General features: G+C 37.0%; 1 protein-coding gene and 2 non-coding genes across 3 annotated transcripts; 2 read left to right on the top strand and 1 right to left on the bottom strand.

Annotated features, from left to right (window-relative positions):
• Positions 1 to 4806: 4806 nt before the first annotated feature.
• On the top strand, positions 4807 to 4897 carry LOC126606118 (small nucleolar RNA snoR8a). Its single transcript, XR_007617135.1, has one exon. It is a non-coding gene; the product is annotated as a small nucleolar RNA snoR8a (small nucleolar RNA).
• A 615-nt stretch (positions 4898 to 5512) lies between these two features.
• On the top strand, positions 5513 to 5607 carry LOC126606095 (small nucleolar RNA R24). Its single transcript, XR_007617117.1, has one exon. It is a non-coding gene; the product is annotated as a small nucleolar RNA R24 (small nucleolar RNA).
• A 920-nt stretch (positions 5608 to 6527) lies between these two features.
• LOC126605830 (growth-regulating factor 1-like) lies at positions 6528 to 9758 on the bottom strand. Its single transcript, XM_050273279.1, has 4 exons — positions 9189 to 9758; positions 8440 to 8673; positions 7825 to 8191; positions 6528 to 7407 (listed from the first exon to the last, which is right to left on the bottom strand). Exons 1-4 carry the CDS (start codon positions 9526 to 9528, stop codon positions 6600 to 6602), a joined length of 1749 nt encoding a protein of 582 aa, XP_050129236.1. The 5' UTR covers positions 9529 to 9758; the 3' UTR covers positions 6528 to 6599.
• Between the last annotated feature and the right edge of the window lie 4343 nt (positions 9759 to 14101).

The raw sequence follows: 14101 nt of genomic DNA, 5'->3' as shown, positions 1-14101 counted from the left end.
TACTTTCGTGCTGGGCCCATATATTTTTTTTACTTTTCCTCACTTATCCATTATTTTATTTATTAAATTCTAACCCACTTTATTTTACAAGTAACCAAAAAATATATATATAATTTGACATCTCAATTGAATTAAGAGACTTTTACAAAATATTATTTTACCGCATCAACTATAAAAATGAAATTTAACATTTTAATTTGAGATCTGCTCTAGGTGGTACAAATCCCACGTTGGTCGTGAGGAAAATGAAAAGTGGCATATATGTGTAAATGTCGTCTTCTTTAGTAAGGCAACATGAACATGTCAAAAATGAAAAGAAATAGCCAGAGATTGTATAAAAGTTGGTTGGCTCAATAAGTACTTTCCAATTGAGCAAACAAAAAGAAGAAGAAAAAGATAAGACAACAAACAAAATATTACAAGATTAAACAATCCAAATTACATACACCAAACTGAAAAACCAGTCAAAGTGATCTGCCTTTATGATATGGAAGCCGAGAAACCCTAACCAAACTACCATCCCTCACACTACTCGAACTCTTGCACAACAAGTCACCAAACCCAAACCACCTCCCAAATCCAGATCTAACACCATACTTTTGTGACAAGGACAACGTCTTGCTCTTGTCCTTGGGGTCGGGCTTGGTGCACTCTTGGAAGGCCACTAGAAAAGGGTCATCCCGGAGAGCCTTCGAGGAGGAGCTTCGCGAAAGCGGCTGCTGAAACGTGCAGGGAGGAAGAGGGAGCTGAAAGTCGTGTAAAAAAAGTTTGGGGGAAGACCGATAAGGGCAAGGTGGCGGAGGCAAGTAGTACTTCCTTTCTGTGTGCGTCTGTTTGTGTGAGAGTTTGGAGACGCCGGGTTTGTTTTCCCATGCGAAGGGCACGTTGCCTGGGGAGCATTCGACCTTGTTGCTCATACTTTTGGTTTGGCTTCTAGATTTTGGTGTGAAAATATGAAGAGGATGTGAAGTGTGAAGGAGAATATATATATATGGGAGGATGAGAGAGTTTGTTATTGCTTTTAAGGGTTTTTGTGGCGGCAATAGATCAATAGGGCCAAATGAAGAAAACGTGAGGGGATCTGGGTTCAGTCACAAGTTGGTGATGCCCGCAAGTTATGTGTTTGCACTTTCATATGACAAAACGCATTAAAATATACTAAAAATATGTGTTTGTTTGGCCAAATGGAAAACTAAATGTTGAAGGTAACCTAAACATATGCTAGCTCGAGTTTGTAGCTCAAATCATTAAGAACGTATAATATTGTATTTGATAACTTGTATTTGAATTCATCAATATTATTTGTAAACAACTCCTTGATGCTATTTATAAATAACTGATTAAGAGCATTGTCATGTATCCACGCACCCGAGGTTGTAGCTTCGACCTCTTCCCAATTTGACTTGCATCAAACAAAAACTTCAAAACCTTTTAGGAACACCCCCAAAGAAGAAACAGAAATTCGTTTTAGTTGGAGAAAAGTGCCTAAAATTTTATTTCTTTATTTTCTTATATTCTTTTAGCATAATATAATAATCTGACTTAATTGCATAGAGAACGTAATAAACTTTCCAACAATTAGTTCATAAAATTCAAATATCATGAACAACAATTGTTAAATATAAAAACTTAAAAACTTAAGCTTACCAAGAGAGAAGCTTACAAAAATATTATCCTTTCATATCCGACTAGTGCAATCGAATCTTTAGATGTACAAAAACAAAACAAAAAACAAAAAACCAAGAACTTGACTGAGTTTTAAAAAAGCACATCAATAGTTTTTTTTCATTGTTTATTAACGAGAAAAAGTCATCGCTCATACAAATATTTCGAATATATAGATAATTTAGAATCTAATTTATTAGATAATAGATCATTTTTATTTATTTATATACATATACTATATATATATATATATATATATAATATAGCATATTTTCATTTTCAAATTCTCATCATAGTGGATTTGTATTATCCAAAACAAAGATGGACAAACCAGACCTATCAAATTAAAATTCACAAAAATAATTTATGTCCAAACTTTTTTTTTTATTATTCTCCTATAGTTATCAGTGAAAAATCAAATAAAAGCAAAAAACAAGGAATATGAGATAGAAAAATATGACTGAGGCATCATGGGCCTAGCTGCGATTTTGAAACGTTGCTGGGAAATGAAGTTGAAGGAGCCACAAGACAAGCATGGATGTGTGACTGAATTTGTATTTATCTTCTTGCTCTTGCATCTCTCAAAAGAAAATCTTCTTGCTCTTGCAAAAAGACAACCACAAGAGACTTATGTCACAATTAAAAACCAAAGTTGAAAAATTCTCTTTTCTCATGCCAAATGACAATGCGACACACCAACGAGCCTCCATGTAGTTTTTTTCCAACAAAAAAATATAAAAGATCCGGCAAGGTAGGTTAAGTCGTATTTGTATGCTAATCTATTAAACATTTAATTAATCTTTTACTTTTACTAACCGATTAAGTGAGCAAGAAACACTCAAAGAATCAAACTATAAAAAATACTGATGCATGCGTATTGTAACAAGAGTCAGGATTCAATTTTATTATATTTCATTCGAAACGGTGGTTTAAGGGGTTTGACTCAAACAATTGGCCTTTCCATCATTGCCGATAAATTTTTCAGTATGGTCATAACACGGATGGTATACCATTTGTACTTGTACAATTAGATGGACATTTAAAGAAAGAAAAAAATTCCATCACTTGTATAATTACATATGGTTAATGGACCATATTCCAAACATACCGAAAAATATCTCATCATTGCTGTCTTTGAACTGATGAGATTGTAATTCAAAATTCAAACGAGACTTGAAAGTTTGTACACGAGAGAAATTACACGAAAAAACAATCTTATTGAATTAAAAAAATGAGCGACTAACAAATATTATTCCCACAATGATAAAAATCAATGCCAGGGGACTTTTATGGAATGTGGAAAAGAAACAAAAACACTTACCAAACTACTTGAAAAACTACACAGATAGACCACATCTATATAGGAAGGAAAAACAACTTAAATCTTGTAATGTCGACTATAGAGTAAATATTTAACCAATCGAGTCATATGCCCTTTTAACAGTCAAACGCTTTAGATAACGCGAAAAGAAGAAAACGACAAACAATACACACCAAATAGAGGGGTTATTAAAACCATCATAATTAGGTATTGCCATCTAAACATAGTAAACGAAAACCTTTCTCCATCTATGTATTTATAAAAAATTGAGGCTTTTTAACTACCTGCATGAAAAACTAAACCTGGTCTTAGTTTTCTTCCCAGCGTACTTCTTACCCGTGCATTTCACCAAAGCTGCCAGAAACGGATCTTCCTCCTTCTTAACACCGACAACGATTAATCGGAACGAGTTTAACCTAAACGAAGGCTGGATTGAGCATAAAGGAAGACGGCTCTGCCGATCAACCACCACGAACCCAGCACTGCCACCACTTAGGGACGATAAACGAGGACGAGGTGTCAGCTTTAACTGCTCCATGCTCAAATGATCTAATAGTACTCTACGATCGCGATGATCGCCATGATGTACAGTCGTTGCAGCCTTGGGCATCCCGGGCTTCATCTCCCATATAAAGGGTACATTAGCCCGGGAGTGCCGTGACAATACGACCTCATTGTCACTTCCTCTCCTCCGGTGCATGGTGTTTGATCGATAGTGTAATGGTGGAAACTAATGCAATGATCGAGGTTAATGGTTTAGGATTATGTGCTAATTGTGGCCTTTAAATTGGTAGTTTAATTTTGCTTTTGTTTGATAGGTTTAACTAATTAAAATTGTAGCCATGCGCCAAATGAATATCGGGAAAAGATGGCGAGCCCCTTTCCAGTTCACGTCATTGTTCAATAGCGTAAAAGAGTTGTGAGGAGTTTTTTTTTTTTTTTTTTTTGGCTTATATAGCTGAGGGGAATACTTCTTGAAACAAGCACATAACATAGGGCTTGTTTGAATGTGCTTTTAAAATAACTGAAAGCAATTTTGGTGAAAATATTTTTTGGAATCAATCCTTAGTAAAAATGGTAAATCCTAGAAAAACACTTAAGGTGCTTCCTTGAAGAAGCACATCACTGGTACTACTTGCAGAAATCACTTAAAGTGCTTTTGAAACCCAAAAACATTTTCTCTAAAAGCACTTTTAACTATTTTAAAAGCACATCCAAATGAGCCCATAGTTATTAAACTGTCAAAAAGCACTTTAAATACTTATTTGAACATAAAGTATTAACTTCTTTTTTTATCAAATACGATCAGAAACGCATTTGGTAATCTAAAAGCGCTTTTAATTATACTAAAATTTCTTACAAACAAGTCCCCATGCCAATTCTGGCTCTCGCGTTTGACCTTCAGAAGGGGCTCCGTATCTTCATTTGGGTTTGGCCCAACCGTTCCCTTCTATTAAGGCCCAATTTTTCACCCACCCAATAAGTACGACAACACCTTCACCGGCGTTTTGATCTCAATTAACGTGGCGCGCCGCGCGCTAGGGTTTGAGTGCTTTCTTCCCTCACCAATAATATCCCTATAAAAATACGAACTTGGTGAGCAAATCAGCAATCGCAGCCGCGGCTCAGTTTCCTCTCAGTTTTCAGAACCCAAATTTTGTATAACCATTTTTTCCTAAACGTTTTCAAAATTTGCAAATGTTTTCGAATCTATGAATTGTTTTCTGTTGATTCGTTTGAAATCTATGAATTGCTTTCTGTTGATTCATTTGATGCATGTGGAGTTGTTTTTGGATTGAGTTTTTGAAAAAATGGGGTGCTTGGTTGCGGTGATTATAAAAATTCCTCGTTCTGAATTTGCCATAGCCATGGCTTGACAGACACCTATACACCCATAGAATATGAGCAACCATTCATTCTCCCATTAACTTCAATTTTTTTTTTTTTTTTTTTGTATTTTTTGTATATTGGCTGTGATTTTCTCATTCGTGTTCTGCAATTTTTGGTACCGTTTCGGGAAGCAGCTTAAGAAATACTCTAGCGCTCCTTCTCAAGCCGCTCCCCGGCAACGGTGCCAAAAATTGCGCAACCATAACTTTTTTGAAGATCCAGCCTTTTCGGTTTAGCGTTTAGGGTTTAAGGTTTATAAAGGTTTATAGGAAATATAATTAGAGGAGTTGGTTATTGTATATCCACAGAGCATTTTTGCTAATAGTGTTTTCTGTGATTGGACACACTCCTAAATTGGATCTAGGTGGTGTTTAAAGCCCTAATTGACCCGAAAAAAAAATCCAGAATGTGGGGTTACGCACACCTCCACATTAGCTTCAACTCATAAAAACACGTATTTTTTTTTTCAGTGTACTGAGAACGCGACCCAATATAAATGTCATAATACAATACAGTTTCCGTACAGTTGCCCTATCGTCTCGTTTTTGTATGGAGGAGTGAAATCCCCTAAGAAGGGATCGGTAAAATGCAAGATGGTGAATTGAATTGGATGAGTAGAGTTGTGATTCTTGAAAGAGAGCAGTGATGAGCAGCTAACACGTAAGAAAACATCCCGATTTGTTTGGGATTTTTCAATGAAATACAATTGTTACGCTTGGCTTCTGAGCACTCAAATTTAGCCTAATGATATGTTCTTTCGTGCATTTTTAAGTCCGAAAGGCAACAACTTCCTGGATCTTCTGGCCCTATTTAGGCATCATCCCCCATACATGGTGTTCTACAACCGTGCATAGACCGGTGTTTTTGGGTAAACAGTTTACGGGTCTGGTCACTGCGACCCCAAAGTTAGGAGGATATTTTGCCCGAGTTCCGAGTTTCTTCGGATTGTGGAAGACGAGGAAGATGGATTAAAGGACATGTTCAAGTGATATATATATATATGGTGACATTGAAGGATACCAAGTTTTGTATTTTGTTTATTGCTTTCTGTTCTGTTTAGATTGTGGATTCCGAACCTAATTAGATCTGAACAAAAATTAAAAAATTGTTCCAGTATCCATTTGAAAAGATAAAACAGAAATGAAGAACTTGATTAGTTTCTGAGAGCATCTTGTACTTCATTAAAAACTAGATTAAAATTCAATAATTATTAACTGATAACAGTTAACGGGTTCCCATTTGATCTGGGAACCTCTTTGACAGAAAAAAATTGTAGTCAGTTTGATAACGATCGAGGGATATCCAACAGAACCGAAGAAAGTATACGGAAAGAACAGTTCACGATCAACTTAAGGAAAAAAAAATGCATAAAACCAAGTCATTCTTTCCATTGGCATGCGAGTGAGATCGGAACCAAGGCCATTGGCAGAAACTCAACCAACAGGAAAAGCCGGGGAGCGAAGCAGTGGCTTTCTTGAGCGGTGGAATGGATCGAACCCTTGGCGTATCTTAATTCTAACTCATTTACGCTCCAATGTATATCGACCAAAGGAGCCTTATTTCCAAAAGTAGTAAGGAAACCAACAAGCACAAAGGAACACACACTGAAATTTAAGAACACAAGAAAATCAGAAGAGACTAATCAGAAAGAAAAAAAAAACTCCTGAGTACTATTTTGCTTGGTAGTACAGATAAAAACTCATTCTTTTTCTTTTTCCTTGACCTACAAGGCAGGCAAGGAGGAAGAGTTGAACATATTGGACCCAAGGAGGTCGTTGCAAAGGCTAAACCCTTCATGGCTTCTATTATTATTCTCTGCTCTTGGACTGCTCCCTGCACTGCTATTCGACCGAGACCCAAAAGCCGCCTTCTGTAGGACACCAGTCGGAGATGACCCTAAAGATGAAGGGCTATTGTTATTGTTGTCCCAACTTCCCCCAGTCATCAGATTAAGGACTGAAGAGTTGTTCCTGTACTCTACTGCATTGTTGTTACTGTTGGGATTGTGCAGGACTTCCCCTAGAGGACCGCCAGGTGAAGTCTCCCAAGCGATTGGAATCCAATTCGCTTGCTTCATGTTGTTTTGTTCATTGAGGGTAAGGCTGCTGTCTATTCCCAATCCCGTTGGGGCCGGAGACTCTAGTTCCCTAGAGAGACGGAGCGGTGAGAGCGTGAGCTTCTCACTGCTTGTGGATGAAGCTATGGGGATCGAAATTGATAATTGGGTTCTGTCTGATTGCATGCCGAGTTGGTTAGGCCATGAAACAGGTTGGCGGTCGGATTGAGTTTTAGGCCAATCGTCGATGAAGTGGCGAAGGGAATGCTGTTGTGAATTTGTTTCTGCAGGGTATGACCTTTTCTGTGAAGGATTTAGGAGGGAGTCAGTGGGGACAAGCCCGAACTCCGTTCTCGAGGATTCTTCGTATCCGATTTGCTGTTTCTGAGTCGAGAATGGGTTTTCTTTCGACAGCATGGTGAGGCCTGGTGTGTGTTGAATTCTCCCACCCGCATTCTCTTTGTTAATGAACATCCTGCAAAGAGAAATCAACAAGATACAGAAACAAACCCGTAAGAACCACCGATACGAATCAGACGATTAACATTGGATCTGAGTAGATTCTAGTAACTTCAGCTAGTAAAAGAGCAGTGGCCAACAACGCTGATAAAAAGATGGATGTAAAAGATGCTGTGATTTCTATTAGATTGTACAAGTAACGGAAATGATTTCTGCAATCTCGTTTTTCCTTGTTCACTTCTCTTCTTGTTTTTCCATGGTTCTTTTTTTATTTATACAATCGATGAGCTATTTTAAAAGGTGAGGAGCGCAGGTGGGAGGGAAAAAGAGAGTGCGGAAATCATTTTTCTATAAGTAATGAAGTTGAGGAATAAATGCTGAAAAGATGAGAAATTTTAGGACCACCGGGTGAGTCTGAACTTTTTTATTTCACCTGTTCATCTGAGTGGCTGCTGCGGAAGAATTAGATGCAGCAGGCTGCTGTGAGCTCTTGAGCTGCTGGTTGGTGATAGCATGGCTGCTGCCACCACCACCAGCAGAAACGGAAACTACGGATGTTGATGACGAAGAAGCCAAAGGCTGCTTTGAGGCGGTGGTTCCGGTCTGGCCGGTCTGGCCGGTCTGGCCTTCCACAGGCTTTCTTGAACGGTGGCGACCCCTGTTCATGTGCCGCTCACAATACTTTTGGTCAGGAACGGCATCTCTCCAGCACCGCCATTTCTTCCCGTCGGTCCTGCGACACCTTCCCGGCTCGGGATCAGTGTTGTTGGAGAATCCCAAATGGATAGAACCCCATCCCACTGCACATACACAACCCCACGAAAATCCAAAAAACTTAGAATGCAAGAAAGGCATGAAAAATCTAAAAGTCTGACATGCGTCCTAACATGTGTTCCAAACATCCTTTTTCTGCTCCAGTTTATTTCTATCCTTTGGATTAAATAAATCAAGCGAAATACAGGCCACATAAATAAGCAGAAACGTGCATAAGAGAAAAAAAATGAAGTGTGCGGAAATCATTTTCATTCGAGTAAAATGAAGAAATTACATGAATTGGGCCTGAGAAGTCCGTTCGGAAACGTCGAAAATCCTGCAGAATCAAGGGCCTTCTTGATAGGGACGAGTAGAGTGGATGGAATAGGCATATTGGCAGTGATGTATTTGTAGATCAAGGCCTGGTGTTCGAGCTCCATCCATTGAGATGGAGTGAAAGGTCCTTTGCCTCCTGCTATACTCCAATGCATGGCAGCACCTCCATTACTCAAACTCCCACTATTATGCCCTGAAACACAGCCAGAAATCAGAAACCCAAAAAAAACAAATTAAAAAAAAAACCCAAGAACCAATTTTGCAGAAATAGAAAATAAATTTAAAATAAAATCATGAAGTTCTTTTTTTATTATTATTATAAATTTTACCGGAAGAAGATAGAATAAAAAGGAAATTGGAACCAGTCGCTTATCTATTTTATTTCTCCTCCAATTGTTTGCCTTCTTGTTTTCACCAAAACTGGGTAGACAAAGATTTTTTAGTAAAGAAGAAAACAACTTGGCTTTTTCTAGTGCTTGACAAGACTCAAAAAAATTCCATGAAAAGACCTCCCACCAAAGTCCTCCTCCCGGGGAACCAACGCAAACAATGTTTTTTTCAGTAAAACATTTACCAAACCCCAAAAGCTCCATGCAGTTGCTCATATTTTAAAAAAAATCGAAGCGACGCAGTGCTTAAGGGGCTAGAAAGGCCGCTCTGATACTTACAAAACACAACCTTAATTAAACATGATTACTAATTAACTACCTGCAGAAGTTCTATTGTAAGCAGATACAGCTTGGTGAAAGGAAGGCATTGCGGCATTCTTTTCAACCAAGACAGCTTCTGGATTGGGAGAGTTAGAGAAGCTCAGTAACTGCTGCTGTTGCATTGCTTTGGAAGATGAAAAATCATCAGTCTTGGCAAGTTTAGAGCTCCTCCAGTCCTCCTCGTCGGCAGATCTCCACTGCCTGTGGTACCCAGATCCGTACAACCACTTGTGCTTGGCCGCCTCCTGATCTGCCGATGAAGTAGCAGCAAGAGGAAAACCAGAATCTGAAGAACAACCACCCCCCAACCCACCAAAACCCACCACCCCAAAATCCATATAGAACACGAAAAACTCAGAGCGGTTTAAGAAAAATGCAGCATTTGGGTTTTCATTTGCCTACAGAAAGATGCAAGCTTTTGCCTTTAAGGGGTGGAGAGAAAGGGTGCATTTTAAGAGCTATCAGCAAGTTGATATTTTGAGGGAAAGATTAAATAATTGGAGAGAGAGAGAGAGAAAGAGAGAGAGGGAGAGATGCTTCTGTCATAACTTGATATATGGCAATGGCATCTCCACAACGACAAGTGTTGCGTTGGGATTCAATTAGTTGAGTAATATTTTTATTTGTTCATCTTAATAACTTGTTTGACTCGTATTCCATGTAAAAACATATTCGAGAATCGGTTATCTCCTTGAGCTTGTAAAATGTGGTGCATGTCTTTCTCCGTTTACAGTAAATAGATTTTTCAATGTATTTGAACCATAAAATAGTACACTATAGCATATGTGCTTGCGCACACTGAAAAAGTTTCTTCTCATTGTCTTTATCCTGTTTTTTTCACAAATGTATAATAATTTATTTGGTTTTTTTTTTTTTTTTGTTCCTCAAGATGTTTATACACTCTGTAAAAATAACTGTCAAATCTCAATAAAATAGTTGCACCATGATGATGTTACTGTTTGTGCATACAATTTCAAAGATCCACTCTTTCAAACATTGATATTTTTTCAATTTAATTATATTTTTACTCATCAAATATGAGTTTTGTTACAAGATGTTAATTTGATGGGAAAAGGGATTATCTTCATATCTATTCCATCAAATCCTATCAATCAACAAATTTGAACCTTTAAAATTAGATCTAACGGTTAAAGTTATTATAACTTTAAAATAGGTCTCCTGTTTTTAGTCGTTTGATTAAATTTCGAAGGTCTGAATTTGTTGATTGGTAGGATTTGATAGAAATGATCCGGAGATGATTCATTTCCAATTTGATGCTACTCAAAATGGAACATTTCATTAGATGTTGTAGACTTGTGGTTTATCTTGTGAACTTTCCAATGTTGTAGTTTACACTCTTCAACATTCTAAAGCTAAAGTTGGGTCTTGCCGCCTAATCTCATAATTTATTGAGCTCTTAATATCGACTCGTTACTGATTATTGACATGTTGTCTAAAAGAGAATAAATAACAATTTTAAACACCTTGTTGAGTGCATTGACAAGATGCATGATAAAATCGTCCAACTCACATATTATCTCCATAAAATTATTGGTAAATAAGTTGCAATTCAATTTGCATTCATCTTTACAAAAGGGATTATTTATTTCAACTCAACTTATTTGGCATGTTATCCTTATCTTCAAGGTTAGAATGGAGGGAATTGGATCCACTCTAGACCTTAACGTCCGAATATTAGGGATAAAAAAATTCTGAACCACATATTTGTGTGAAAAAAAAATCGCAATCGTTGGTTTGTAAGTAGATTCGCATAATGAATTAAGAGAACTATCGAATTCAATTTATGTAGCCCAAATTTATGAATTCTTAAATTCCAAATACTAAGATCCGGAGTAGATGGAATTCCAAAATGGAGATGCCTCTTAGTAGGTAAGGTACGTAATAACAGAAGCAAATCTCATGGATTTGTGGCTTGCAAAGGGGAAAGCGGTTACGAGGGTTTTGGTTTTTTTGAGTCACAAAGCTAAAAGGTGGAGACAAATGAACAAGTGGTGAGCTGCATGAACAAAGATGCACTGCCACGTGATCTGGATGCACGCCACAAATATTCTGACCTCATCTCATAATCCTACTATTTTATAAAAATGGGTAGGTTAATTGGTTAATTATATTCTAGACTTGTGTTGATCAAGGTCCATGTCAGCATCCAGCAGGCAAATCTTGGTCAAGGAGAGATGGTGGTCAAAGGAGATTGAATTGATTTTGTTTCTAATATGCATGTATACTTTATCTGTGAGGGTCGATATTTTAGCCTTTAAATTATGGTAATACTTCTCTGCTTTTCGAACAAAAAGTATTGCTATTCGTACTTTTACATTAATTTTTTTACTTTTCACATATTTTTCTTAATTTTGGACCGTCAGAACAAATTAACAAGGAACAATATATTTTAAAAAAATATGTAAATAGCATTCTCCAAAAAAAACCTTCTCTCCTTTCGGTGAGGAAGAAAGTCTTGATTATGTACTATCGTGATATTATTTTATTATACAAATGTTACAAACGGAGCAACTTATTCTCTTTTTCACATTTAATGATTATATTTAGAAAAAAATCTTCATTTCAAAGACAGTTTAGTTATCCAACATATGTAGAATAAACATACTATTGATCATAATATAATAGATCAAACGATTTCTAAATTGAATTAATTTTAAAGAGAATGAACGATTCGATTATAACGTTTACACGGTAAAACAAATCCGAAAATATGGACCTTCCTCTGGTTGAGTGTGACGAAAGTATTGTTAATTAACAAAAAGTTTTTGTATGTATACAATAAACACGTTCATGGTATCTGCATTACGTGTAATGAGATTTGCACAGATTATAAAAATAGTGAAAATTCTATTTTCTATAGCTCGCACATGAGGTCGATTTTTTTTCTCTTCTGTGATATTATTCTTTTCGTATACCCACTTGGTCAAACCCTCTCTTTGCTTCTTCTCCGTCAACTTGTCTGTGAAAAATTATTCTCCCTATCTCTCTCCAATGGCTGCGTGCGTGCACATGCTTCCTTATGAAAAATATTACAAAGTCACGCTTGTGCAAGTATACCCCACTTTATGATAATACATCCTAAAATATACATGATTATTTCTTAATACCGACAACATATTGTTATGAATACATGGTGACACAATATAGTTGATATGTCATGCACTTAAAGTGTAAGTATTAAAACGTAGATCAACATAGTCTGAGGTTTTGTATTGCTATGCCAATATAACAAAAGATGGTAATTGCTCGATGACATCAAACTCCATACAAATATCAGTAAAGGTTGGTCACTACAACTAGCTAAGTATCAAACTCATCACAATTGTCATTCAGAATGCTAAGCAAATTAACAGATGAATAAGCTTGCTTGCATTGCTATGCCGTCATAAGAAGGTTGATCGATGCAACTAACTAGACATCAAACTCATCACAAATATCAATACTGTCACTATAGATGACTGCATGAAAGTTCAAATTAGCATGAATTGGCAAGGCCTCTCACACTACTTTAAAGTTAAATGTTCCCAATTAATGAAGAAGCATAACTAGATGAGCATCAATACCATATAAATCAAGTACATGTAGAGAGTTAGTACAACTGAAAATTACAGCATTAATTCGCATCTTTATATTATCTTATTTGATCCTTTTGTCTCACACCAGGGTTAGCTAGAGAAGTCCTAAGCATCAGATGTTTGGAAAAATGCATGCAGGATGCAGCTGGCTTGTTCTTGTATTTGATGAAATTGAGGTTCTACCATAAAATCAATATTGGTAATATGGGGAGTAGCCCAATACCATATAAGCACATAGCAAACCATGTCCCTCACCGATGTGGGACAACTCTTAACACGTCCCCGCACTTGTGGCGGATTTTCAAGCCTACACGTGGACAACAACTGAGTGACGTGGAGCACGTGTGGCCATTTGGCTTCACACGAGGACAACCCGCTCTGATACCATGATAAAATTGAGGTTCCACCATAAAATCAATTGGTAATATGGGGAGTAACCTATGACCATATAAGCACATAGCAAACCATATCCTTCACTGGGACAACTCTCAACGATATGAGTTTAATGTGGTTTGCATACGTGTACACGCTTGCTTTATTGCTGCGGTGAGGGTTGTTCCTCCAAATAAATTCCAGTTCCCTTGTATATCTCTAGCTAGATTTGTTCTAAGTGTTAGCCACATCAGAACTTCGCACAAATATGTAGTTTAAAAAAAGGATTTGTAAAAATATATATTCTCATCTTAAATTATACCATGTATGTGATACAAAGTACTGTGTTGTGGCCGATAAAAGTTATAACATAGGTTAACCAATAACGTTACATAACTGAGTGAAAATTACAGCAGCATCACGTGCTTATGTGGAGGTCGGATCGAAGAATTTTCTCCTGAAACACACACTATACAAAACGAAATGTGGTGCCTAGCATAAACCGATTGTCGGCGGCGAGATCCAGGTGAAAAAAGATTTGAAGCAAAATTTACAGGTTGGAACGGTAAAAGTATTCGATCTTTTAGACAGGGGAAATTGTCTCAGATATCAGTGAGACTGCATATAATCCAACTGAAAAAAGTAAAACATATTAATTATTGGGAAGAATAATTAACGAATGATTTTTTTTTTCCTGCATTGGTTTGTCAATTTACAGTGGTCGTACCAACACAACTCCTTGGATGCATGCATGCATAAATATCCGGCAGTGTGTCTCCTAACTGTGAAGCTTCGACAACATTGCCATGCATGCAAAAGCAAAACCCTACGATTTTGTTCCAGTTGTACGTAGCATGGCTTATTTCTTCTATGCATGCTTCACAAATTCATACTATTTTAATTTTTTTGGTTAATTATGGCACCTTTAAAATGGAGAAAATAA

The sequence above is a fragment of the Malus sylvestris genome, chromosome 15 (genome assembly GCF_916048215.2).
Source record: "Malus sylvestris chromosome 15, drMalSylv7.2, whole genome shotgun sequence".
In the NCBI taxonomy this organism is placed as follows: Eukaryota; Viridiplantae; Streptophyta; class Magnoliopsida; order Rosales; family Rosaceae; genus Malus; species Malus sylvestris.
This window is presented reverse-complemented; position numbering and strand designations above follow the sequence as displayed.

What these genes read in the sequence shown, in the direction of transcription:
- LOC126605830 (XM_050273279.1), bottom strand. Translation starts at nt 9,528, where the DNA reads ATGGATTTTGGGGTGGTGGGTTTTGGTGGGTTGGGGGGTGGTTGTTCT. An exon ending in ACTTCTCAGGCCCAATTCAT is followed by an intron (nt 8,192 to 8,439) that starts GTAATTTCTTCA and finishes GTGTATGTGCAG; the next exon opens with TGGGATGGGGTTCTATCCAT. An exon ending in GCAGCCACTCAGATGAACAG is followed by an intron (nt 7,408 to 7,824) that starts GTGAAATAAAAA and finishes TTCTCTTTGCAG; the next exon opens with GATGTTCATTAACAAAGAGA.